Source organism: Gouania willdenowi, chromosome 3, assembly GCF_900634775.1.
Source record: "Gouania willdenowi chromosome 3, fGouWil2.1, whole genome shotgun sequence".
NCBI classification, from domain to species: domain Eukaryota; kingdom Metazoa; phylum Chordata; class Actinopteri; order Blenniiformes; family Gobiesocidae; genus Gouania; species Gouania willdenowi.
In genome coordinates, this window is record NC_041046.1 from 25,314,390 (window position 1) to 25,341,627 (window position 27,238).

Genomic DNA, 27,238 nt, shown 5'->3' on the forward strand with positions numbered 1-27,238 from the left:
CATCATCCCCTGGATCTTTTAATTCCATTTTGCTGAAATAACTTAAGACCTTAAGTTTTCTGGGCTCAGGCTTGTATAAGCTTGTCAGGCTCCTTTTCTGAGCTGGACTGAAGCAATAATGAAGTCATGCACTGCCCTCCTCACTGAGGGGGAGATGGGGAGCTGCTACAGTTGCAAAAAAAACAAGCGAGGCAACAATAAATTACCATCAGTGAGTTTATGACTATTCATGGAAAGGAACTGACATTTGAAAGCACACGTTATACAACACACGTGGGCTTTGTACAGGGACTGTGTTGGCTCTAGACAGCCTGTAGTGTGTGGTGTGTCGACCAAGAACGATCACAAGACTATAGCCTTCACAATGTAATGGATTATATGAAAGCCTGACCAGCAGATGTCACATGACGCGTGCATCTATAAACAGAGTGATGGCGCTTGGTACATGAAACAGCTGCAATAAATAGTTATTAAAGTAAAATACTCAAAAATGAGTATTTTACTATGGTTTGTTTCTAATGTGTGTAAACATGACTGCTAATGTGTAAAATGCCCTTGAACCTTTCATAAATAAAAGATAAAAGAAACAGCTGCTTCATTAACAGACTGAACCTGGGGGTGGTTTTCTTTAGAAAATAAAGCTAATATGTTAAAATAAATGAATGATGTGCTTTACAAATGTGGATGAACTTTACCTTTTTTCACACTTTTTCTGTCATTTCATCCCTATCTCTCAGAATGGAGGACCCATTCTGCCTCTCAGCTTTGAGGTCACCTTTCTATCAGCTGCAAACCGGGGGAGCTTTACCCCCCCTTCATCACTCCGCAGTTCACATGCACTTACCAGGAGTCCGCTACCCTGGAGACTTCACCCACCCCTCTCTGTCAGCACTGCAGTCGGAAAGGTAAAGTATATTAATGAGCAAATGCAAAGAGCAAAGACATTCATTTCAGCCACTTTATGTATTGTTCCACTCTGTTCTGCAGGCTTCAGCTGGAGGATGAGCTGCGGCAGCGGGAGAGGGAGCGCGAACGTGAGCGCGAGCGCGAAAAGGAGAGGGAACGCGAGGCAGAAAGAGAAAAAGAGCGAGAGAGGGAACGGGAGAGGGAAAGAGAACGAGAGAAGGAGCTGGAGAGAGAGAGGGAGCGCGAGAGGGAACGGGAGCGCGAGAGAGAACGGGAAAAGGAGAGGGAACGAGAGAAGGAGCTGGAGAGGCAGAAGGAGCGGGCACTGAGGGAGAAAGAGCTGCAGGCGTCCAAAGCCATGGAGAACCACTATCTGGCTGAGCTCCATGCCATGAGGGGGCAGGAGGACCGAACCAAGCCTGAGAGACTAACCTCTAATCGGGCTGGTATGTGTCAATGTCACCCTCGCAGCCTTTGTAGCTACAATTACACTGCTTATACACACAATATAGCCTATTTTATTATAATGTTTAAAATCTAACCTTTGCAATTACTGTAGGGCGTTAAGCAAGTCCCTTAACCTTAACACATTGTGTTGTACATCGCTTTGGATAAAAGTGTCTGCTAATTGAAAATATAATTTTTTACAGTTAGTTGTCGTTTAATGTTACTTTCAGTAGCTGATGCATCGTTATTAAAAGAATATTGCAAAATGGGTGTTAAAGGCAATAGTGCCATTGTACGATGCTGTATGATAGATAAGTTATGGACACAATTAGCTTTCCCTGTGCCACATTTTTGCTACTAACTGTGGCGCACTTGCAGACCTCTGTTACATTAGTCCTTTGGAAAGGCCTGCATCATATTTGGTAGAATAGATCTTAGCGGTTCAGAACTAAGTCATGTAAATTTGGTAAAATATTTTGGAAAAGTTTTGAAAATCATTATGAAAAAAGTAAAATAAAAAAAAAAAAACCCATGTATGATATCACAGAAAATAGAAAGTGTGACTGTAATTCATGTATAATGCTCCAAATATTTAGTTTTCAAATTGTTTTGGTGTTACAGACAAAACCAAAGAGCCCGCCATTCCAGCCCCCAAACCAGTCCCACCAGGAATCCATCCGACCATGGTCCAATCTCATCATCCCATCCCTGGGCTAATCCCAGGCCACAGCCTCTACATGGGGCCCGGCTCTGTAGCCGCGGGGCTCCCGGCCTCCTTGATCGCTCAGAGGAACAATGAGGAGGAGAGGTGGTTGGCACGGCAACGCAAGCTACGACAGGAGAAAGAGGACCGTCAGTACCAGGTGTCTGAGTTCCGCCAGCAGGTTCTGGAGCAGCACCTGGACCTGGGTCGGCCATCTGACGCTCCCGATCACAGGACCGACTCTCAAAGGTGCGACATTTGGGGTTGACAGTGGATGTGCTTTTATATGTTCTTTAGTCAATGTGTATTCAAGCATGCGTTCAAAACATTGGCTATTTTTGGAACGTTGTGAGCTGAACACAAGCATGTTGAGGGACTGTTGTGCCAGAATCGTGGAGGCTGGCAGGCTCAAGAGGTTTGTTTTCAGACAGGCCTACAAAATAAAAGCCCTCCCAAAGGAGTCACATGTACTCCATACTAGCCTCCTAATCAAACATGTTGGAATTCATTCAGCTACTTTTAGATGCTAATGTGTTTATGGCAATTGTTCCATGAGCTTTAGATGAGCGGTTAGGAAGCCATACAACACGGCTAATACTCAGGTAATCCTCACAGCCTTGCACAGGCTAATCTGGTTACCATCTCTGTGTTGTTGCTGTACTTGTGTTTGTGTTGTTGTGTTGTGTGATTCCGAAGTGAGCTTATGGTTGATGCTGGTAGGTCTAGAGATACACACGTGTCTGCTATCAGTAGCCCTGCAGCATAATCAGAGAATCACAGCACACAGGCTGCAGATGGGAGATAAGACTCGCATTTGCTCACTCACACAAAAATGAAAACACAAAGGCGTGGATAATTGGCTATGTGTGGAAATACATCAAAGAGTATTTTCAATGAAACTTATGGTTATACTCTTTTGAAATATATTCCTTGCCAATCTTTTTTTCCAGCATTACAACACTCATCTCTTTTCCTCCATTTGTCATTCATTTTCTCCTTTGGTCGTATGTCTGTGAGGAGAGCAAGCACCTCTGTGTTGTGTATGTGCGTGCACATACATGCCATACAACGAGGTGCTGAAGAGATGAAAAACAGGCCTGTGTGTGGATGTGGAAGACAGTGTGTGCCTTGGCTGCATCCTGACTCTGCTCAGGGCTACACTGTCTGTGCTTGATAACACTGCTCTGTACACACATGCTAGTCCCCACACACACACACGGCCCTCCTGACTCAGCTGAAACGGAGTAGGCAAACCACATCAGCGCTGCTTTGTGCTTAGGCACAGCGTGTACCTTTTCCACACAATAACTCTGATTTAAAAGAGAAATAGTGTGTTCTTCTATTTAGCATAACTATTCTTCTTTGTGTCTCTACAGATCCATACCAAATCACCATGAACCAGGAAGCCGTGAACTTACCCCTCATTTAGGTGCTCCTCCACCCCTCATCTCGCCCAAACCTTCCCAGCCACTACGTGAACACCACCCACCACCTCCCACCACCCTGTGGAACCCTGCATCTCTCATAGACACAACCACAGAGTCCAGGCGGAACCACGAGCCCTCAGGGATAGGATACGATCTAAGTCGGCTGCCCTCAGCACTCTGCAAGTATGAGGATGGAGCCCGAGTGAGAGACGGAGGAGCAATGGAGAAATACCCCCCTCTGCGAGGGCCACAAGGCCTGCCTGAGCCCAGCACATTCCTCGCAGATTTAGAGAAATCTACTCAGACCTTCTTAAGCCAGCAGAGGGCATCGCTGTCTCTCTCCAGCCAGTACGACCTGGAAGGAACCATTAAGAACAACACGGGACTCAAAAGCATCCAGGGACACCCTGGGCACAGTAGGCACGGACAAGTGCTCGGAATGGTTTCTGGACCTGGAATGGGACCATTAACCGCCATAGGAATGGTTGCAGAAACAATGCTCATCTATGACGAGTTCCTTCAACAGCACAGGAGACCTGTGAGCAAGTTGGACCTGGAAGAGAGCAGGAGGAAAGAGGCCAGGGAGAAAGGTACGGATCACCTCACACCAGGGTTGGGCTCAATTACATGTTTCAATTACAATTACATCTTAAATTATTCATGTTCAATTACAACTCAAGTATGATTTCCATGACTGGCATTTTTTTCAAATACAATTGAAATTATAATTATATTTTTTCTCCTGAAAGTCAATTACAATTACATTTTCAATTACAATGAATAACAATTACTGAGCCTTTAATAAATAAGCCCACATAACGTAACCATCCTCTTGTGTTAGCTTTCTGTTAGCATCTCTTATGGTAACGGGTCAGTTTTGATCCATGTCTTAAATCAGCTGTAAAATATTATCTATCATCCAATTAGTTTTCCATCTCTTGGTCACCTTGTTAGGCTTCCTAATCAATGCAAATATTGGTATTTAATATTTTTGGTGTGGGAGTCTGAGCCTTTTTTCTGGAGGTAAATTTGATATGAAACATATTTTAAGAAATTGTTAACTACGTACTTGTTAAGAGCTGTAACACGGTTCCCCAGTTTTGCAACAGAATTTTAAAATTACAATTAGAATTAAAATTGTCATAATTGTAATTAATTATCAACTATTCAATTATAATTATAAACGACCCGAACCCTGCCTCAGACCCAAACATCTCTATCACTGAAGAAAAGAACACATTCAGTGTTATCTTTGATATATTGTGTTTTTGCAGGTTATTACTATGAGCTGGATGACTCGTATGATGAGAGCGATGAGGAGGAAGTGAGAGCCCATCTCAGGAGGGTAGAAGAACAGCCTCCCCTAAAACTGGACGACTCCACAGAGGTAAAAACACTCACAATCTATTGCAGTGCTGTTGTACACAATGGACGAACCCACAACAAACCCTCATGGGTGGATTGTAAGGAAATCGATTCAGTGATATATCATGATATTTCACCGCTCCATTATTGTATCAATCCAAAGAATATCCAAATCAATTTTTTTAATCATGTTTTTTAACAAAAAAAACAACATTTAATTGCGCTAACATATGCACAGCACGTAAACACCCGGTCACTAGGTGTAAGTGAACTACACAAGGCTTTGTTAAACAACCTCACTCCTCAATGCACAACGCACTTCATTTACATAAAACATACTGGGCACTTTTATAGATAAATGTGGTTACTTTTTTTTTTTTTTTTTAAGAATTTCAGAACTTAACAGAATCAGAATCTGTTGAAGAAGCAAAAGTTACACTTTTTTCTAAAATGTAATTTGACAGTTTGTTAAACATGCCCCTTGTTTTTGATATTTGTACTTGAATTACAGTTAGATACCATTGTAAATTTGTAATTATCGATATTGCGATGTATATAGTTTTTGTTAGTATCAGGATATATTGGGATATATCATTTTGTGAAAAGTTCATTATCACAATCATCAAAAATAAGAAATGAAATAAAGTGAAATGAAATAAAGTATTAACTTTAAATCCAAAAGCAGCATTATTTTGTCACACACAGGACCATGACAAAGGAAGGAAACATATACTGTATATACCACAAGGTACACTTTAAGATAAATACCTCTGCAGAAGACAGAAAAAAAATTGACTTTTTTTTAAAAAAAAAAACATATTATTAAACCTTAAAATGAGAGACAGACATCGACACATAGAAAAACATCAAACAATCAGAAAAAAAAGGTTAGTGAGCCTGAAACATTACACTTTTCATTTAACCAGTCTTATGGAGCTATAACTGGTGTGCAGACTCACTTTTGCTGCTTTTGTATATCATATCGTGACTGAAAAATATTCCTTTATTTTTTTTGGGAAAAAAGTAGAAAATACTGTATTATTTTCCTTTTATTTTTCATTGTCAAAAGAATCCCTTGATAAAATATTCAAAACAATGCAATTTAACTAAAAATAAATCTTGAATGAAATAAATAAAGGAATAATACAAATGAAGAAGAAGCCTATTAATTTGAATTTTGGTTCTATAGTAAACAATGCAAAACTGCATAATAGTTATTTTTCTTTATAATAGTGCAACTGAAAATGTATTTTGTGCCTTAACAATTGGACTTAAAAAAAACAAGTCATTGCACTGTATTTACGTCAGATATTTGTTTGGACCAGCAGAGGGCGCTGGTAACCCAGTGGTCGGTTGGCATGCAGATTCTTGCAGTGAAGAAGAGATGCTACGCGCCAGCAGACAGAGCTAATAGAAAAATGTGACTTTTACAGATATTCACGTAATATTGCAGATATTCTTTCACTTCTAAAGGGGTAAGGAATCATTTGTGAACATGTTTAAGAGTAGAAGGCGGCCAGAAAGAAAGTTGTAGCTGATTCCGCCCGCTGCCTACACTTCTGGACAAGAGGATAAATATATAGCGCACTCTGCTGTTTAAAAAAAAGTACTGCCATTCAATTTTCAGTGTATCGATGTGAACCGTGATACCTATGAATCGATTTTTAACAGCCTTACGATTAATCGTTACATCCCTAGTATATTTAGATTCATGGCAATGCACATCCCTAGTGGATCATTTAAATTCCCTCTTTACACAGAAATTGGACTTTTTGGGCGTGTTTGGTCTGACCACGGCGGGCCGACGGGACGAGCTAGTGCAGCTGAAGAGGAGGAAAAGGAGGAGAATGCTCCGAGAGCGCAGCCCCTCCCCTGCCTCGCAATCCAAGCGGACTCCTCCCCCTCAGCTTAACACGCGCTTCACCCCTGAGGAAATGGACCGAGCGCCAGAGCTGGAGGATAAAAAGCGATTCCTCAACATGTTTCGACTGTCACATGTCACTGTACAGCAGAGGAGAGGTAAAGGATTTCAGTCACACACTGTATTTTACACTATTATGTCAGTGTGCTTGGAGTGAACACACAGTAGTAGGTGACTGTGCCTTACAGGAGGCTCTCCTGTTGCTTCCTGGATCTACATTAATTAGAGAACACTTAACGCTGCGTAACGATGCCTCTCGGCTCTGCCTAATTGTCACACATGGTATATTTATTAGCTCTTAAATTGGGATTGCCCTCCACCTCCTCAGATATTTCTATAGTTTTCTAATGCTTCACTAAACCATTTAAGTGACACACACACACACACATCATTGTAAATGTGTTGAGACATATGAAGACAGGCCTAATATAGTTGGCTCCTCTGTCTTAGACAATGAAAGGGTGGTGGAGCTACTTGAGGCCATCAAAGACAAGAGTGTAACCTTGGATACCATTAGACATGCACCTCATCCGCTCTGTAGGAGCCCTCCAGCACAGATCTCTGGTAAGACCACATGCTAATGAACGTGAATAGACACTTCTGTGCTGCTGCTCAGAATGGTGCCTTTGATATTCTTCCAGCTCCTTTTCAGATATATTTCACAGATCACAAAGATAATTCTCACTGCTTTGCTGCTCACGTGGATTGTGACCTCCTCTTTTCTGACAAAATGTTTTAACCATTGCAGATGAAGCGAATGCGCAGCCTTCATCAGAGTCAGAAGAACACCACAGCAGTGTCAGAGCTCACAGCCCCCCCTCACACTGCCCAGCATCCCCCAGTGGGCAGGCTAAACCTCATGGGGATACATTAAGACCAAAGGCACCCCCTTCCCCAGCTGTCCACCCAGACAAGGCCCGGGGGCCGGGCGATTGTCCCATCTCTAAAAGGAGCTCCAGCCTTCTGAACAGCTTACGACATCAGCACCCCCTGCAGGCGAAGGAGGGTCCTCACAGCATCAACGGTCGCACAAAACCCTGGGACAGCTTCACTCCAGAGGAATTTGCCCAGCAGTTTCATGAATCTGTGCTTCAGTCAACACAGAAGGCTCTACAGAAACACAAAGGTAAACCTCCAATAATGCAACAGTCGCCAAGTGTCAGGGTTGTGCAGTTATCACCCACCACAAAATGTGGAAGGGGGATATACGTTTGAGTTAAAGGGTACAGTTTTCTCAGAAACTGTTTAAGATAGGATAACCAAGTTTAGTGTGTGGCTTCAGGGTATCAATACCTTGATGGAGTTCGAAAATGAGAAGCGCGGAATAATTTATTCCGGAGTTATTGCCCTTGTTCCGTTTTTCTTTACTCTGTTTGAGGTATCCTCAAAGGGGACAGCTTTTCTTAGATAACGTTTAATAGTAATTTTATATTCTGATGTGATAATATTTTTTTATGTATACATTTAAGTTAGATTTAGGACATTTAGGAAAAGGTTGTGAGTTATAATGAGAACCGGGGGTTGTTGATGACTGTCTTCTTGTTTGAATTTTGATTATTACACTCAACAATTACAAAAAAACTATTATATAAGAAAAAAAAGTAAGAAAAAAAAAAATATATATATACAGTGTGTATATATATATATATATATATACATGTTTCATTTGCTAAATAAAACAAACTTCAACAATTTAGGATATCTACAAAGAATAAAGTGTGGCACACACAAGAAAAAAACGATTATTAATACTAACTTTGAGTTGTATAATGCACGCACATGCAAAGCTAAAGCTAACCTGCAGGCCAATACAAGGAAAGTTGTTGCTAGTGGTCTTGAAACATGGCAGGAGAAACACTAAAGTCAAATTCTCTGCTATGGGAACACTTTGGGTTTGATGATGAAGACCTAGAGCAAAGACACATCACGTGCAACAAGTGTTTTGTTTTGTTCAAAAGTGAACATACTTGATTTCAGTGTTTGAAGGATTTTATTTATGGTTAAAGAATATATTTTAAGTTTTTTGTACAAAAAATAAATAACTTTTTGGTTGACAAATACTCGTTTCATTAATCGTGATTTCAATTATGACTCAAAATAATCAGAATGAATAATGAAAATGTTTGTTCTTGTTTTTCAGGCGTAGCCTCAGGAGGTTCAGAGTCGTCCCACCTCCAGGAGTCATCGGTCCATTACAACATTCCAGAGCTTCAAAGCGCCCCCGGTCGGCCGCCACAACCTCACTCACAGTCACACTCAAACGCACAGACATTCTCCCATTTACTGTCACACTCACACCCACAGCCCAATGGGCTGCACGTCCCTGTTCCCTCACGCAAGGATGCCTCATTAAACAGACAGGAATTATCTGGTCCTGAGGACTCTGAGGAGGAGGAAGAGGATGATGAAGAGGCACCTGTGCCCAAATGGCAGGGGATTGAATCAATATTTGAAGCTTATCAAGAATACATTGAAGGTAAAAAAGGCACCATACATTTAAAACTAAAACTAAAAATAGTAGGTTTCTGCTATTAAAACATCATGAAAAGGCATTCTAAAATATCATTGCTTTATTTAACCACTAGAGGGTAGTATTTCATACTATAAAGGCTTGTGAAAATAACATATCATCCATGTCCTTTTATTAAGTGAGAATTTTTACACTTATTCCTCGCTGTTATTAGCTCACAACTGTGCCATTGTGTTGGTTTATTGTCTCACAGAGCAAAGTTTGGAGCGACACGTTCTGCAAAGTCAGTGTCGAAGACTAGAAGCCCAAAACTATAACCTCAGTCTGACTGCGGAGCAGCTGTCTCACACTATGGGGGTAAGACTTACATGCATGTATTTGTTCTTCATTGCAGGAGTTAACAACAATATTAGATTAACAGGTAATTGTTGTATAAAAAGGATGATTGGGAGAAAAGAATGGGATTTTTTCGGTTTCCATGTTAAAAAGTGCTTTTATTTCAATTTTATTTTTGTATTATTATTGTTTTTTAAATCTTTTTACTGTTTCCTGATTTTTTGCAAACTGAATTAGTCTTTCTGGCTTACTGAATCTGCTTGGATTTTTTTTGTTTTTTGGGATTAATGTAATAATAATAATTTTATTGAATAGTATTAGATTTGGTCTCATTTTTACCAGTCTGACATTAAAGTTTATACTTCTTCCTACTCCTATTTGTTCATGTAAACTAAGATGCGTAAGAATTTGAAAATGCAAGACACTGTTTTGTTGTTGTTCTTGATGTTAATTTATTTATTTTATTTTAAACTGTTTTTAAGTCACGGGGTGCCATTTACATGACCAAAATAAATAAAAATCAAAGAGTTACAGCACCAAAACCTCATTTTCTGATAAAAGAAAAACAAATGTATTTGGGTGTGAAGTAGTGTTGTTGATTAATTATTGTCCAACTCTAGACATTCTGGTCAAAGTATTTGGATTTGGTGTATTTTGTTGTAAAAAAATGTAAGAGTGACTGCCTTCTATGGGTTGAAACACGACTATTACAATTTCATTGTTTAAAATTTTGCCTTAACACTGCGATGGGGACTTTTCCGACTAAAATGCCTGCTGTTTCACCTTCACTATTGTTGATAAAGTTCTGTGTGATTTAAATGTTTTTGTTGTGCCGTTGTCTTCTCACAGGAGCTGATGTCCCAGAGACAGAAACTGGCTATGGAGAGAGAGAGGCTCCAAGCAGAGCTGGAGCATTTCAGAAAGTGTTTAACAATACCACAGACGCACTGGCCGAGGGGCGGCCATTATAAAGGATACCCTCCGAGGTGACCCTGACACCACCGTCTGATGGCCCCGCCACCCTCGCTTTTCCACTGGCACTGACTGAGAGTGTAATTTACACGGCCTGGTCCTCCTGGCTTCATTTTGCATGGGTGAATGCACAGAGGACGAGAGCGCTTTCACAGTGAAGGACAAGGCTTTGGATTGAGTTCAGCCATGGACTGCTTCACGTGTCGCTAACCAGTGCCAATGTAGCCAAACCCCCCCCACCCCACCCCACCCCGAAACCAGCAGGAGGATCAGGAAAAGAGAACCTGAACACCAACACCCGGACATCCAAACACACACACACACACACACACACACACACACACACACACACACACACACACACACACACACAGGCACCTGCTTCTTACATTCCTCACTGCCTGCTGCTGTGTCGTGCAGACCCCGCCTCCCTCACCACCACAGCCACAGCCACACAGACAATCCTGCCAATGAGGGGGCAGCTCCCCCCACCCCACCCCACCCCCCGAAACAGTGTCATCACATGACTTGAAATCTCCAGTGCTCACATTGAAGGGGGAGGGATTACAGCGGCCACGAGAGCTTTTTGACCTGGAAATGCACTTATTTCAAAGCTGAAGAACTACCTGGTGGTACTGTGTCACAACAAGAAACTGTTGGAAATGAGAAAAGAACTTTAAAAATGCACATTTTTGGAATAAAAACAAAAAAAAATAGGGATATGTTTTATTTGCAAATAGAAATTTTAAAAGGTGCTTCAGCCTTGTATTGTATATAATATGAAGACTTAAGAGAAGTTTTGTATGTTTTTACTTTAATCATTGTTCTTTTAAAACAAGAAGCCTGCCATTTTTATATGTTTATGCTTTTTTTGGAGGGGGTGGGCGGGGTTGGAACAGAAAGCCTTGCTGACGACATTTAGCAGAGTGGGAGAAAGCACGATGCACTCATCCTCTTCTGTCCGTGCAGAACGCAGCCACAGCCGTCTCATTATCCATCGCCCCGCTTAACTCCAATGCTGCTTGCAAACTAGTTAGTGAGTGGTGCTGTCCTGCCAAAAAGCAGACCCATAATGTTTTTATTTGCTTTGCTATGTTTGGCTTTTTTTTTTTTTTCTTTTTTTTTTTAAATTACTTGATTATTTGAAGACATGAAGAGTCTTTTAAACAACCTACGAACTTGGTTTTTGATGCTTTATCCTACATTTGGACCTTCACTTTAACATCACACAGCAGTAGACTGGAATGCAAGGACTGGTCTCACAACCGACTTCTTAGCAGTCATTGGAACTGACTCGGTGCCAAATTTAAATTCACATTATTTTTTATTTCAGGTGCTCAGCGTTCAACAACACCTTTCACTGGCCAATGCCTTCAACTCCTCCAGTTACCAAATGTTACAACTGTTCGGCCTTCCGATCCAAAAATGCCAATACTTTTTTCCCCCCAAGACCAAGCTACAATTAAAACAGTTTTGGCACAAATAAGCCTAAAAAGGTTTGCTGGCCATAATATACTGATGTTAAACTGATTTACTAACCAGTATCTCATGTTGTCTCAGCCTTACAATACATTTGGAGACTCATTGAGGTTGTGTTGAGGATTATATTAATCATGGATGCGATGTTAGTTAAGGAAAGTCTGAGAATTTTAGTATTACAATCTAAAAAAAAGGCATCAAATGTAATTCATACAAAAAGACTGAAGCACAACTACCCCCCCATACATGTACTCTATTACTTACAAGTGCCTCAACTATTTGGGAGCATGTGAATGATTTGCAGTCCAATCAATGAAGATTTCATACCCCCCACCACAACTAATCAGGGACTTTACATCTCACACACTGAAAAGAATCAACCCCGAAATCAGCTCGACAAACGCACGTCAACACATCACTGAGCGAGCGCAGCATCACAACGTGTAGCTGGCCATGGCCACGGAGCAGAAGAACAGCCACGCGTGCATCGTAGCAGGAATAGGAGGAGCTTGCATGCTGGAAGTAAGCAGCCAATGAGGCGAGTGCAGCGACCCCCCCCATGCACGCCCATGCAATAGTCCCATTACTCAGTGGAGGATGTCTAGATGCTGTGAAAATCTGTTTTTAAAATGTACTTGTTTGAATTCATTGTAATGTAATATATTCTTTGTTGAATGTAGTAATTAGGTATTTATGAATATATGGCTGTGATTTCAGACAAAAAAGAAAATAAAATATTTGAAAAATGTTTCACATGTACTTCACATTTGTGGATATTCATCTTCAGTACATCTAAATCACACTACGACTGGACAGTGGCTGCTGCTAATGTTCAATATGATGCTTCTGTTACGGACCCCTCTGGGATGTTACGTGGAAAGGCTTGAGTGGCCACACCATAAATGACGCCATGACAAATCAGGGTTTACAAAATATTTATTAATAAAAAGTTGTTAAAAGTAGTAACAAAAGGGACTGGAGACCCTAGCCAAACTAAACAAAAGTAGGGAGGACACTGGGTAAACCCTATACAGGGCCGTCGCACCAAGAGTCCACCCTCTAATCCAGTGTTTCCCAACCTTTTCTGTCTCATGTACCCCCCCCCCCCCCGAGGCCTCTCTTCTGATTAGGACGCCTACATCACTCCAATTTAGTAACCTTTCTTGTTTTATTTACATGTTAATAGCTTGAAAAATTATTGTATAGCAGAGAATATATTTACCTCAATTTTTAGTAATGTGCATAACATGTTAGTAACAATTAGTAGGATGTTAAGGCAACAATATTGTTTATTTCATTAATGCTGTTTATTGTCAACGGATGTAAAAGATGTTGGATGAGCATGTACAGTGTCTGAAATAGGCTTAAAAATGACTCAGCATGTTGGAAATAGATTCATCAACACGTACCCCCTAAAATGTGTTCAAGTTCCCCTAGGGGTACACGTACCCCTGGTTGGAAACCACTGCTCTAAACTACAAAAAGTACAAAACATTAAAACTATACTAAGTAATACTAAATGAGGACTACCAGTAATCTCTAGTCCAAACTAAAATAAACTTACAAACACTCGCCACGTGTCTGCTGTTGTGCCAACTTTCAGTTGATATGATTTCATTTAAAGCCAGTTGTGCAAAACATTGATATGACAATTCAATGACTAAGTCCATGTCAACTAAATCACTTGTGTTCATCCAATTTACTAACTTAATTTCAAATAAATTAACTCATTTACCAACTGCTACAATTCCATGACGTGGGTTTAACTATTTTCCTTTTTTCAGTTTAATTTGTGCTGCTCTGATAACGTGTGCTTTAAAATGTTACTAAAATACAACCCCTCCAATACTGACACGGCAAATAATGAATTTTTTTAAAAGTTCTAATGCATTGGATTTTATATAGCACTTTATCATAGACAGTCAGTGCTTTCCAGACTGACGGAGGCGAGGCTGCCATAGTGCGCCATCGGCCCCTCCGACCACCACCAACACTCACTCACACACTACAGTCATACTAGGCAATGTGGGTGAAGTGCCTTGCCCAAGGACACAATGACAGATACCACTGAGGTGACTGTCTCCCACTGTGGCACCTGGAACTCTCAGTGGTCTCCCATCCAACTACTAACCAGGTCCAGACCTGCTTAGCTTACGAGATCAGGCAATGACAGTTATTGTGTTTTGTAGTTTGTCAACAAAAATTGACCAATTCCAAAGAATCTTTCCCAGTTTCTTTATGAGCAGGTGCAGCTTTTTGGAAAGTGATTTGCAAAAACGTGCACGATGTGACTCTGTGACTGTTTTTCAGTGATGGACTGACTCTCTGTTCATAATGTTTGTTCAGCCTCTGTGTAAACTGGAACTGGCTGCTGGTGACATCTGTCAGGATAAGCGGGTATAGATGATGGAGGGTTCTGCGGCGGCTGCAATAAAAGAAAATGGACGACTAGATCCAAATGTACCTGAAAGCATAGGAAGTTTACTTTATTACAAACAGCAAATTACAAGCTATAGACAATAGCGGAGTGTCCATGTTTATCTCAAACACAAACACATGTAGAAATGTCAAAGGAATGATCAAATGATTACAGGTTAATAAATAAGCACTGAGTCTCAACAAGATCCCCATTGAAAGAGTTTCGAGATGTTGAAAAGTGAACTGTCCTCATGTCAGTTTCTCCACTGTTCTCTGTGAGGATGCTGTGGATCAGTAATCGCTGAGCTTTCCTCCACTGGAGCCAGGCTGCAGATTGGAGCGAAGCTTGTACATGCAGTTCAGAGAATCCAGAAAAAACGATCGAATGGTGTTGATCTCCATCAGCGTGAGGTTGTCCAGCTGGAAGGCAGAGCACACATCTCATCAGATGGTAAACAAAACCAGAGCTGAACAAGTATGACGGACAAACAGTGCAGACTGGTGCCTGCTCAGCGGGAGGCGACTGGTTTTAGCGTCACCTTAGCGTAAGCCTCCTGCTGACTGATGAAGCTGTCAGCAGACAGACGCAGCTTGGCGATCCGCGTGTCCCAGATGTCCTTGACCAGCGTGCGGATCTCGTCGGCTTTAGGGATGTTGTCTGATGCACTGAAGAGACACGAGATGTTAACTCAGCACAAAGCACGTATGGGAGTGACTGAAACCAGTCGACTCACTGGTTCAGCAGTAGTTTGGTCAGCTCCGTGTAGAACGGACTGGGAATAGGCATGAAGGTGTCTTCTTTTCTTTCTAGCTCACGAATCTCCTCCAGCTTTTCTGTGTGACAATGAAAAGTAACGACATTCATTGTTTGTGCTTTGGTTAAAAAAAATGTCCAGTTTAATCTGTCATTGCATTAAAGACGGATGTACTGGGGCGACCGTGGTAGAGTGGGTCATCCAGTAACCAAAGGGTTGGGGATTCGAATCCCACTCTATCCGACTCATTGTGGTTGTGTCCTTGGGCAAGGCACTTTACCCGCATTGCCTTGTATGAATGGGTATGAGTTGTGCATGAGGGGCCATAGGTGCGAAATGGCAGCCACGCTTCTGTGAGTCTGCCCCAGGGCAGCTGTGTCTACATTGTAGCTTACCACCACCCTTATGACTGTGTGAGTGAATAATGGTTTCTGTAACGTGCTTTGAGTCTCCTCGAAAAAAGCTCTAAATTTGTAAATTTGTATAACTTCAAACATTACAGTGTGAAAAAATGAGTAAGAATAAAAGTTAATCTGTATGTTGAAAGCTTTAAAATCCACAGGCTTAAGTGTCTTAAACTTATTTCATAAAGGGATCCAGTCCTGCATGTTTTTCCATTTCATCCTGTTGCAACACACATGAGGCTGAGGGCGTGTGATAATAGTTTACACTATATTCCGTCTGAAATCAGCTCACTTAAGTGAGCATATTCATATCCTGCTTCGTAGTGCAGGGGCTCTCTGACAGAGATTGTTTTGTTAGGTGATTTTTATTTATATTTTCTTTAATTTAAAAATATACCTACAGTAGAGGTTACATTTGACAGTACGGAGGACATTTTTAATATTAAAAATGTTCTGTGTTTGTGTCTATATGATTATGCTGTTAACCAAATGGCCCTTCATGGAACAATTAATAAACAAAGTGTTACGGAAACAATATAGCCCCGAGGACTATGGGTACGTTTTCTTCCTTCCACTGCCATGGGTTCAAATCCTACTTTTGTCATATTTTTATTTTTTTTATTTTAACATATTTAACATGGCAAATTCCAACTTTAAAAATGCATTTCCAATTAAAAAACAAAAAAAAAACATTTTAGGTTATTTCCTGGGTTAGCGTTAGGGCTAAAATAAAAGGGTTAGCGGGATAGCTAAAAAAAAATAAATGAGCTAAAACAAAACTGACGGAACTTGGTGCATCACGTGGTGCATCTATTACGTCACCTAAACTGGCCAATGAGGGGCGCTCCGTATGAATAGAATGGCAGTTCAACGCATCAATAGACACGGTCATAAACTGAAGTACATTGGCAAACAACATTCTCATGAAAAGCATGACCAGCATCTAAAGACATTGTTAGCTTTACCAACGTCCATCCAGTCAGGTGGGATAATTCTGCATTTCTGTCTCTGCTTTAGGTTCAGAGCCAACCACACAGGCACATCCACGGGCAGCCCGGGGTTGAAAGGACCCAGGTCTCCCTGTAGACCAAAGGAGATAAGTTTTGATGTGTAACCTTTTATCATCAAGAAGTTGAACAAACTCGTACCAGTTTACAGCAAAGAAAACAGTGAGTACTTCTGGAAATAACACTGCTGCTACTACTATATATCCTAAAAACATTAAGACAGCAATAATGATAAAAAAAATAATAAATAAATAAATAAAATGTCAAAAAAGTTACCCGTAAAAAAAATCGTTAGATTTTATTGTGATATGTATCGTGATGCAGTTCACATCATAGTACACACTAATAAAACTATTAAGGTATCGTTCTAATTTTGCGTTACACCGATTGAATCTGTAATATTGGTGGTTTTAAATAGAAATGTATAATATCTACTCACTCCGATCAGGTAGATCTTATCGAGGCTGAAGTTAGGGATGATCTTTACGGTCTCTTTCTCTGCTAAAAACTCCACCTCAGAAGGATCCATGACTTCTGTTGTGTTTTTACCTCACGGGTACGCTGCAATAATCTCCCGCGCTGCAGGATGCCCTAACCAATCAAAGACAAGAAACAGACCACGTCATCAACCGGAAGTGTTGAGTCTTAAAGAGACATCTTAAACCTGTGAGGTTTTTTTTTTTTACCAAATCGCTTAACTTAAAAAAAAAAAAAAAAAATCATTATTTTCAAACATTAAGTAGCCAAACTGCGGTGGTAAAATAATAAAAAAAAAAAAAACAAGAAAACCCCAAAACAGACGATAGGCTGAATGAAGTGCTTAGTGTGACAGTTACAGATAAACACCGCTAGATGGCAGCATGTCACCAGTGATTATACCTTAATGTTAAAATGTGACTTTACTGTCAAATTCCATATTACATTTTTTTTTAACCTTTTATTTGTATATGTATTTATGAGTGTGTGTGTGGAATGTATGGCACACTATATGCTACTGGGCACTTGAATTTCCCCTTCTGGGGATGAATGAAGTATCGATCTATAGATCTAGCTATAAATCTATAGATCTATCTATCTATGATGCAGTTTTTTGTTTTTCAAAAAGTCATTTTTCATGGCTTTGAGAACTTAACCTATTGTCCAAAAAGCTACAACATGATCTGCTGTATGCAGGGTTGGGGTCAATTTTAATTGTAATTGACATATATAATGGTAATTGTAATTTTAAAAATCTGTTGCTGTCATAATCATAATGAAACTGTAATTGAGATTAGATTATTGACTTCGTCATTCTAAATGCCATGAAAATGTGATTAAAAATGGCCAGTTATAATTAAACGCTAAACTGGGGAACCATGTTACAGTTCTATGTACAGTTCTACACATATGTAATTAATTATTGAAATATGTTTATCAAGCTTTCCCACATTTTAAGGGATATTCTGGCACTAAAAAAGGCTTAGATTCCCACACCACAAATTTTAAAACCTATATTTTCATTGATTAGGAAGTTTAACAAAGTAAATAATAGGACCAGTTATCATAAGAGATGCTAACAGAAAGCTAACACAAGAGGAAGGTGAACTTTTATTAGGTTATTTATTCCAGGCTTAGTAATTGTGAGGGTAAAAAATAATTGTAATTTAATTGTAATTGGGAATAAATTCTGGTCACTGTTATCGTAATTGAATATGGATAACTGAAAATGTAATTGTAACTGAAAAATGTATTTGACCCCAATCCTGGCTCTGTGTCGTTGTAGCTCCAGCTGCCAATGACCCTAATGTATCTTCTTTATGTGCATCATCATCATCACAAACATCCATCTACAGGTGCTCCATCTTCACTGCATCTATAAACCATCTGTTGATATTTTCATGTCTGGAAGTGTCCAGTATCAGTAAATAAAGCCTTAGAATTATTATTACTTTCTGACATCTGGCTGCATTCAGAAAATATTGTTCTGCAATGTCATAATTGTCAGAAACTAATCAGTAAATTGTTGTAGCTGCAGTGTATGATCATTTTACAATGGTTACTACTTGGCAGATCATTTTAATTGTGCCCTCATTATATATTTAGATTGATATCGATTGTAAATCTGTAAAATGTTGATTAAAAAAAATAATAGAAAAACCTCAAATCTTTTCTTTTATAAAAATACCAACTTGTGGAAATCATTTTATCTGGATTATTCTAATAAACTCATGTGCCAAGTTATAATTTGCTGATGACAAAGCATGTTTTTAATTAATTTATTCTTCAACCACTAAATTCTCACCCCCGCTTCTCAGTTATTTGATAGTCATGGAATTAGCAGGGTACTGTATATTTATGTGATACCAGGATCATCTACACCTGACAATGTCAACAATAATTGTCTATTAGTTAATAGCAGCCCATGCTTTCTATGTAGATAGATGTAGCACATTGTTTATCTTAAGGTTTCTCCAAGGTCTAAATAAAAATGGATTTTGTTTGCACGTGTGCGTGCACCGTAAGGCACTAGATTGTCTCGCATGGTTCGTTGCATCCACATTTTTATTTAGAAAAATCTTTTCAGTACATAGACATAAAAAAAAAAAAACATTTTTTTTTTTTCAGCAAAAGTATCTCAAAAGCCCTAAAAACAACGCTGCAACAAAGGGTCCCAAACAAACATTGGACCCTCTGAGAGGAAGATTTCAAACTAAAGCGCAAAAGAGCCGCCGTCCTGGAGCTGGTGAGGGATGATTGTTACAAACTTTCATCAAGGCAGTGAAATAAAAGAGTAAGACAGCATAATCATTTCAAAGAATTGACAAAATGATTTAAGACTCCTTTAAAAAAAAATCACTGTTTACATTCCTTTCCAACAAAAAAAATGGAGTAAAAATGATGCAGTGATGAAGTAGTTATAAATTGTTACTTTCAATTTCAAATATGGAGTTTATTCATTAGCGAGTTTGCAAAAAATCGTATTTTTTAATCATGTTAAATAGGTGAAATTAGAAAAATCAGTACAGTATCACTAATACTTAAATCTTACACAAAACAAAATTCACACGTTAACGGGTTCTGGTACAGTGTTCAAAACAAAAGCCAAGCAGAGAAAATATCATGTGGAGGAACATTGTGTAACATGCTAAAATAAAAAAAAATAACATAAAATAAATATAAACCTGGGTAAACATGTTTTCGTACTCATTAGAAAAGCAAATGGTTTAATATTGCTGGAGTGCAGCATCCCCCCAACTCGCTTGTAATAATTGTTTTAAACACTCAGGTTTTAATTTAAAACAATGATAAAATTTTCTGTCGTTTATTTTAGTAGTTTATTCTAGGTGGTGAAAATAAACAACACCCTATAATATTAGCAGTGACAGTATTAACATTTGTGCTAATCTCTTCATTGAAGAAATGACAGCTCGACACTTATTTACTGCCAATTAAAGATTATTAGTTTGTATTATTATTGTTATGAGCAGACTCCACACCTCCTAATAAGAACGATTTCATTAATATCTCATGTATTTCAAAAAGCAATCCTGTACAAATCTCTCTACAACGTTCTCCTTCTAAACATAATTGGTGAATAATGCTTCAATGTGTCTATTATTGTGGTTGTGGCTCATGAATTAAACAGGATATAGAAAAAGGCTGGAGGTAGTAACTCTGAGCAGCCCTCACTAATGGATCACAGAGCAGCTGCATCTTTTTTCTAAGCATGTACACTAGTATCAGTGTTTCAGCAAAGCAGGGGAATCACTTCACACACAGCCAGGTGGATTTTAAAGCCATTTGTTCCTGAAAACAATAAATATTGTTCAGTAACCAATATTTTTCTTTGAATGCGTATGATAACTAGACCAACATGCATGAAATAAAATCCTTATCAACTCCACTGTACGCTTCATTTGCCTTTCTTCTTTCTTCTGACTATAGTCAAACTAAACCCGTACATATGAACTTTATTTTAGCAAAAAAAAAAAAAAAAACAACTTTATATAATTTCAGTAGAACAATCAGCACTTAAAGGTTTTTTTTAATAATTTAGAAGTTGATCTCCGTATGGCTAAATGTTGTAAAACATCACTGAAAATAATTAGATCCTAACTCTGGATTTAAACCTATTTGCACATACCTATGAAGAATCACAAACTATGACAACAAAGGAAAACATTTAGGTTGCATTTTCAAACCACATTGTCTTCATCACATTATAAAGATGGAGGCGGGGCCTCGGTGCCTTGTCGTGGTGTTTGCCCTTCGAAAATCATGGCCTTAATGTGCTCCATGAGTTCCCTTGGCCAATATCAAGGTGTGTGTGTGTGTGAAGGAGGGGGGGCATCAGACTGAAGGTTCTAGCACAAATCCAGCACAGACTTGTTAATCACAGGGTTGGTCCAGTCATTTCTCAGATCATCCAGGTGATTGTCAAAATCAATCAGGTTCTCATAAGATCTGCCTTCCAGCAGAGCAGAGGTGATTTTCTGTGCTTCACTCCAGTCCTCGAAACACTCCCTGTACACACACACACACATCAGTGGGAGAAGTAAAACTACATAGCATTTGTTTCACCCAACCACTACTATTAAAGCTGCAGTATGTAGAATTGTCTGACTCGTATGAAAACAAACCGCGTCCTTTACCGGTATCCTCGTGAACACGCAAAACTGTGGAGCTCTTAGCGACTTTTTTCTTAAGAGACTAGCGACATATGTAAGGACTTTATCTTGTGTTATTGGGAGTTTCCTGGTGTCTGTCCTCTCCACCTTAAAGCTGATATCTGGAGTTTCTGAGAAATCTGTTTATGTATGATTCTTTTGAAATGCGAAAAAATACCTAACTATTTTTTTACTATGGTCTACTGCAGGTGGTCATTCATATACATTAATGTCTATAAGTCCCGCCTTCGTCCATAAACCCCTATACAAATGCAAGAAAGCGCCAACTTCGCCCAGCCAATAGGCTTCGACTTCCTGGAGCGGGCCACTGTCAATCAAACTGAATGCGCGTGAGTGCACCGTCACAACACCAAACATGTATCACTCTGAGCACTGTGAGGGTAACTGGAGTTTCGGAGGAGCGCTCCGAAATTCCAGTTACCCATTCCATGATTACCAACGTTTAAAGCTTCTACTAAAAGACAAAAGAAAAGTCAGGATACAAAGCTTGCGAATAAACGTCTTTCTGACCGCAACAGGATTTATCTCGGAGGTACTTTTCAAAGGTGGAGGGACTTGCTGCTTTTAAAAGGATTCCGAACGGACCAGGATTTGGCGACATTTCTCATGGAGAGGTAATAAACATGTTTTAATCAAAAGTTATGGCACTCTAACAATAAATGTGTAGTTTTTGTAGCTGTGCGACGTAGAGGCGTAGCTTCTGGTAGATTGGCAAAGAAAAGGGAGGTGTTGAGGGCGGGACATCGAGACGTTCTCTCGGAAACTCCGGATAGCAGTTTTAAATAGGCTTCTCTTAGGTCTACATGTGATTTATCCCATTTGTTATCACTCTCCCTCTGAAACCAGTATGTGGGGCAGACCCAGCAGTTATGGAGGTAGGCTATGAAGGTAGAGATGTTGCAAAATGGGAGCGCTTGTGGAATGTGATGTGAGAACTTGTGTATAAAAAAAATCCATCATGTGAAATTAATTTCATGTCACAAATGATGGTAAAAAATGTGAACCTGTCGTTAAAATTTAAACCCAAATACAATATTCACACATGAGTGATCTGAATGTGAAGTCAGAAAAAAAAAAAAATGATATAAATGACAGCTGAAAACTTGTAATCCAACATTTACTCAGATGTTTTTTTATTACTTGTGTCACTGTTTACAACCACAACTCTACTCAGACTGCACATACAATTCAGTGCTAATACTAACGCTAATACTTCACGGAACACACGGTCGCATCGGGACGCATTGATATAGGTCTATGGGTCATCGTGGCGATGGACATTTCTGAGGTAAAAGCTTTGGAGCGCTCCTCCATGACGCTATGCTGCACAGTGATACCTGTTTGCTGTTGTGACGCGCATCCTCGCATTCACTTTGATTGACGGAGTCCGCTCCAGGAATTCAACAAACTCGGCACTCGTTTACATTTATAGGGGTCTATAGGACAAAGGCAGGTCTTATATAACTGATGTATATGAATGACCACCTACAGTAGACCATAGTAAAAGAAGAGTTAGGTATTTTTTCAAATTTCAAAAAAATGATGCATAAACAGATTTCTGAGAAACTCCAGATATCAGCTTTAACTTATGTAAAAAGGATTAAAAAATGACTTTAAAAAAAAAAATCGATATTCGGGGCCAGTGTATCGATAACGTACCGCAAGATGAAATATCGCGATATAGCGATATTTTGGCACATCCCTAACCTTCAGTCTACGAGGACACAAAGCTGAACTCCATGAGTCCATTCCATCTGAGTATGTTTGTGTTTTTAGACCGTTGCTACTCCACGTCGGCCTTTCTTTTTCCGTAGCCGCTGTGCTTTACGCTGCGATGGAGACGCTGGATTTGTCCGTCGTTGTACTTCACTACAGAAGACGTGAACGCGCACTGACTGACACTCCAAAACAGCTCATGGAGCACTCTATAAAAAGATCTCTTATTGGCTGAAAAGTCGCATCACGCTCCTAGATTTCTAAAGCTCTTATACAGGACCAAGAGAACATGTGAAATTTCAGTGTCTACTCAGAACACTTTGAATTACAGTATGCTCAAAGGTGATTATGGAGTTTTGACCAAATGAAGCCAAAAAAAAAAAAGTACATACACACTGCAGCTTTAAATACAAAGCATGGAACAGTCGGTGAAATAGCACCTACTATAAGTGGACGACACTTACTGAGTCACTTCTCTGATTTTCCACTTGTTTTCACTATGGTCATAAATATGAATGATTGGCTCATAACAGCTTGTTGTTAATCTGCTGTTGTCTACCTGATGAAGGAAAAAAAGAGAGAACATGTTTTACCACTTCATGGAGCCACAAGCACATCATTTACATACATCATAACAGGCAAAATCCCAGAGGATTATCTGCTGCAATACCATTACATCTTAGGTATAACAAATCAAATCAGTTATATTTTATATATATACACGTTTTTTTTTTTTTTACTCCAGTGTATAGGTTTTATAGGGTAAAGAAAAGCATTCGGCAGAGTGCCATGTGCTCGGTATGAAAATCAGACCCAGCAAGTAGTTTAATCAGCAAATCATCTCAGCCCTTGACCATATGGTTATTATTTTCTGGATAAATGATAAAAAAAAACTATGTGATCACCATAACAATGGCTGCTTCACTGTGGTGCTCAGAGATCCTGGCAGCCACTTTCTCTGCAAACTGGTTGGGTCTGCAGGAGGAGAGCAAAAAAACATGAGGATCAGCATTAACTCATGCACTGAGGGTGCAATTAAAAACAATTACACAAGAGAGAGAAATAAGGTCAACTGGATCCAAACATGTATACTTCATTCTTGCTCTCCTATAGTGTGTGACCACATTTTACTTGTGTGTGTGTGTGTGTGTGTGTGTGTAACCCATCTTGTTGTTTGGTGCTGCCGTCTTGGCCAAGTCACTTTTACCTGGTTAAATAAAGGATAGTGATTGATTGGGCGACCTCTAAAACCTAGTGATGCACTTTAATCGACAAAACGACACGGCAGAAACAGGATGTTGTGATGACGCGGGCAAAAACCTGTGATGTGCATGTGCATGTATTTCAGTCCATCTGAGCACAAAAGCTTCTTCTCAGCAGAGGTTGAGACGGAGCAGTGAAAACAATGAAAAATACACGATTAGAGTCTGTCAGTGCACGTTTCACCACGATCTATTCAGACCCTCCGCACTTCATCAAGACTGTACTTGATCAGAGTTATAAAGATCATGACTTAGATGTAGGAATAAAGCAGCGTGCAAGAAATGATCTATGCAGCGAATAATGCAGAGAACCAACATGATCTCACAGAGAAACATGACCCTTCTTTCAGCGTTTCGGTTTTCATTCTTAGTTTCGGCCAAGAATTTTATTTTCACAACCCTACTACAAACTATAGGGTTGTATGGGGGTGTCACGATCTGATATTGATATCGGTCCGATATCAGCCAGAAAACGAATATCAGATTTTAATCGGACTGCGTCTAAAATCACAGATATAAGCGCTCCGATATGTTTTTGTTGCCGCCCTCAGTTGTTCCCACCATATACTGACAGTTAAAAATAACCGAAGTGAACTTGAATTGTTGAGTATTGTTCTCTGTTTGGGTAACATCACTTGATCAAGCCTTTTCTAACATTCCACACTACAAAGTAAGTAATAAAAGTATGTATGTATTTGTGCCGACATCGTATTGGTATCGGCCAATACTCAAGGCAGAAATATCAGTGTCGTATAGGATCTGAAAAAGTTGCATCAGGACATCCCTAGTTGTGTAGTTGTGTTTGTTCGTACGTACCTTGTGTCCTTTGTGCGTTCATTGGCCTGATAATATCCAGCCATGACATATTTATTTTCTTTACACCACGTATCAATCTGTCAAAGGAGAAGCTGAGGTGAGCGCAACATTCAACAACATAAACATCTGTGATATGAAAATGACTTATTACGATGCCTATTTGTGTACGTAAGCATGTGGTAATAAGATAACACATTTAAATTTTGATTTTAGTCTTATATTTAGTCTTCTGACAACGTTTTAATTTAGTTTTAGTCCTAATTTAATTATATTTCTTCGTTTCAGTCAACTACATTCAAAATATGTTAATGGTCTAAATCAGGAAATAAATAAAACAAGTGTAAAAAGGATGAAAACTAGACAGCACTGCCTGTATAATAAAGGTATAAGAAAAATCGATTTGGTGTTATTTATTACTCATGTTTTTTCTTGAAAAAAAAAAAAATATTTAATTGCGCTAACATATGCATAGCACGTAAACACCCAGAGTGTCAGTAAACTACATCTGACATTGTTAAACTACCTCACTCCTCAGTGGAAGTTGATCGCAATTTATTTTCATAAGACATACTGGGTACTTTTATAGATGTATGTGGTTACTACTGGTTACTTGAAAAAAAAATAATAATAATAGTCAGAATCTATTGTAGAAGTAAAAGTTAAACTTTTTTGAAAAATGTAATTTAACAGTTTGATAAACATACTCCTTGTTTTTAACAAAAAAGTGTCTATTTGTACGGTTGCCGTACGGACAACCCCCAGTGCTTTCGGTACGGTTACCGAAGAACAAGTACGTAGCGTCTTAGGATTAGGGTTTAGGGTTAGGTTATAACCCAATATCGCAACAATTTTTAGGGTTAGGTTGTAGGGTAAGGTTTAGTTTTTGTCACGTGACCTAAACTGGCCAAAAAAAGGCACTGCGTACGGATAGAATGTCGGTATATTGATACGGCAACCGTACGGATATCCAATGACTTTTCATTATAGTACACTACTTAAATTACAGTTAGTTACCATTTACTTGTTCTCACAAGTTTAGAAAAAAATTAAACAAATTGTACTTCATACCATATTGTACTGGTAAAGGTGATATTTGTAATTATCGATATCGCGATGTATATAGTTTTTGTTAGTATCAGGATATATCATTGATATTGCGATATGACCATGTTGTTTAGTCTCATAATGTATCATACCGTGATATGAAAACCCTGTATCGTATCGTCACACAATGCAGTTACACTGTGTTATGCTCATACTGTTGAATTTAATTCTCACATTGTGCAGATTACTATTGCCTTTTTTAAAAAAAAATAATTGTTCATTTTATACAAATATATCTACCAGTCATTGAGCTCGAGACAGAGTTTAGCTAACTATATACAGACTATAGCACAATACTAATGCTGATAACATTATTTGATTGTAGCAAAGAGTCATTGTCATGAAGTCATTCCCAAGTTATCAGAGTGTGTATTTATGACGGAGGGGGTTTAATGCCATTAAACTCACCAGTGTTAATGCTACTTCTAGCATAGGAGACAGAGACAGAGTTCCATGGAACAGAGGAACACAGTCCACACACAGCACTGGTTCCCCGTGGCCGTCCTTCTTCTTATCCTTGGACTTCTCGGCCACCATTAGTCCGTTAACCGCACAGTGGGGATACTTAGCAGCGTGTAGCAGCATCTTACAGTAAGCCTGGCTGGTCAGTTGAATAGGCATGGTTGGCACTGTCGGTAGAAGAAGCTCCTGTTACAAGTCTCTGAGCAGCCGGAGTGACACGACGAAAAAAAAGAGCTGTGCCCTGAAAAAAACCTGTGACCACAGGGGGCGACACCTCCCACTACTGCGGGTTTTTGGTAGAGAGATAGAAAGAAGAAGAAGAAGAAGAAGAAGAAAAGAAGAAGTAGGAAGAAGTAAGAAGAAGAAGAAGAAGAAGAAGAAGAAGAAGAAGAAGAAGAAGAAGAAGAAGAAGAAGAAGAAGAAGAAGAAGAAGAAGAAGAAGAAGAAGAAGAAGAAGAAGAAGTCTACGGGTTTTTGTATTGTTTTTTGTTTTTTAGCAAAGGTACAGAATATATACAGATAACAAGGCCCTTGAATGTCATATACAACGAAAAAAAAAAAAAAAAAAAAAAAAAAAACACAATAGTTAGGATAGCAGAAG

At 39.3% G+C, this 27,238-nt stretch overlaps 3 protein-coding genes across 8 annotated transcripts in view; 1 reads left to right on the top strand and 2 right to left on the bottom strand.

Annotated features, from left to right (window-relative positions):
• Positions 1-12,781, top strand: part of gse1b (Gse1 coiled-coil protein b) — a 170,913-nt gene extending 158,132 nt beyond the window's left edge. For 5 of the 6 annotated variants that reach the window (XM_028434995.1, XM_028435014.1, XM_028435034.1 and 2 more), the window contains 11 exons: positions 738-905; positions 988-1,352; positions 1,975-2,305; positions 3,433-4,073; positions 4,758-4,870; positions 6,609-6,867; positions 7,220-7,333; positions 7,518-7,895; positions 8,910-9,245; positions 9,493-9,596; positions 10,425-12,781. In XM_028434995.1, coding sequence (XP_028290796.1) covers positions 738-905; positions 988-1,352; positions 1,975-2,305; positions 3,433-4,073; positions 4,758-4,870; positions 6,609-6,867; positions 7,220-7,333; positions 7,518-7,895; positions 8,910-9,245; positions 9,493-9,596; positions 10,425-10,565 — 2,950 coding nt within the window. In that variant the 3' untranslated portion in view covers positions 10,566-12,781. The remainder of the gene's footprint in view (positions 1-737; positions 906-987; positions 1,353-1,974; positions 2,306-3,432; positions 4,074-4,757; positions 4,871-6,608; positions 6,868-7,219; positions 7,334-7,517; positions 7,896-8,909; positions 9,246-9,492; positions 9,597-10,424) is intronic. The other variant, XM_028435005.1, reaches the window with a different exon arrangement.
• A 1,764-nt stretch (positions 12,782-14,545) lies between these two features.
• gins2 (GINS complex subunit 2) lies at positions 14,546-17,188 on the bottom strand. The gene is made up of 5 exons (XM_028475327.1): positions 17,050-17,188; positions 16,569-16,683; positions 15,179-15,278; positions 14,984-15,110; positions 14,546-14,864 (listed from the first exon to the last, which is right to left on the bottom strand). The coding sequence occupies exons 1-5, from the start codon at positions 17,137-17,139 to the stop codon at positions 14,736-14,738; spliced, it is 561 nt and encodes a 186-aa protein (XP_028331128.1). The 5' UTR covers positions 17,140-17,188; the 3' UTR covers positions 14,546-14,735.
• A 2,035-nt stretch (positions 17,189-19,223) lies between these two features.
• Positions 19,224-26,912, bottom strand: emc8 (ER membrane protein complex subunit 8). The gene is made up of 5 exons (XM_028475326.1): positions 26,584-26,912; positions 25,072-25,148; positions 23,899-23,968; positions 23,458-23,552; positions 19,224-21,113 (listed from the first exon to the last, which is right to left on the bottom strand). The coding sequence occupies exons 1-5, from the start codon at positions 26,794-26,796 to the stop codon at positions 20,954-20,956; spliced, it is 615 nt and encodes a 204-aa protein (XP_028331127.1). The 5' UTR covers positions 26,797-26,912; the 3' UTR covers positions 19,224-20,953.
• Between the last annotated feature and the right edge of the window lie 326 nt (positions 26,913-27,238).

What these genes read in the sequence shown, in the direction of transcription:
- gins2 (XM_028475327.1), bottom strand. Translation starts at nt 17,139, where the DNA reads ATGGATCCTTCTGAGGTGGAGTTTTTAGCAGAGAAAGAGACCGTAAAG. An exon ending in ACCTGACTGGATGGACGTTG is followed by an intron (nt 15,279 to 16,568) that starts GTAAAGCTAACA and finishes ATTGTCACACAG; the next exon opens with AAAAGCTGGAGGAGATTCGT. An exon ending in ACCAAACTACTGCTGAACCA is followed by an intron (nt 15,111 to 15,178) that starts GTGAGTCGACTG and finishes GTGTCTCTTCAG; the next exon opens with TGCATCAGACAACATCCCTA.
- emc8 (XM_028475326.1), bottom strand. Translation starts at nt 26,796, where the DNA reads ATGCCTATTCAACTGACCAGCCAGGCTTACTGTAAGATGCTGCTACAC. An exon ending in TAGAAGTAGCATTAACACTG is followed by an intron (nt 25,149 to 26,583) that starts GTGAGTTTAATG and finishes CTCCTTTGACAG; the next exon opens with ATTGATACGTGGTGTAAAGA. An exon ending in GAACGCACAAAGGACACAAG is followed by an intron (nt 23,969 to 25,071) that starts GTACGTACGAAC and finishes CTCCTCCTGCAG; the next exon opens with ACCCAACCAGTTTGCAGAGA.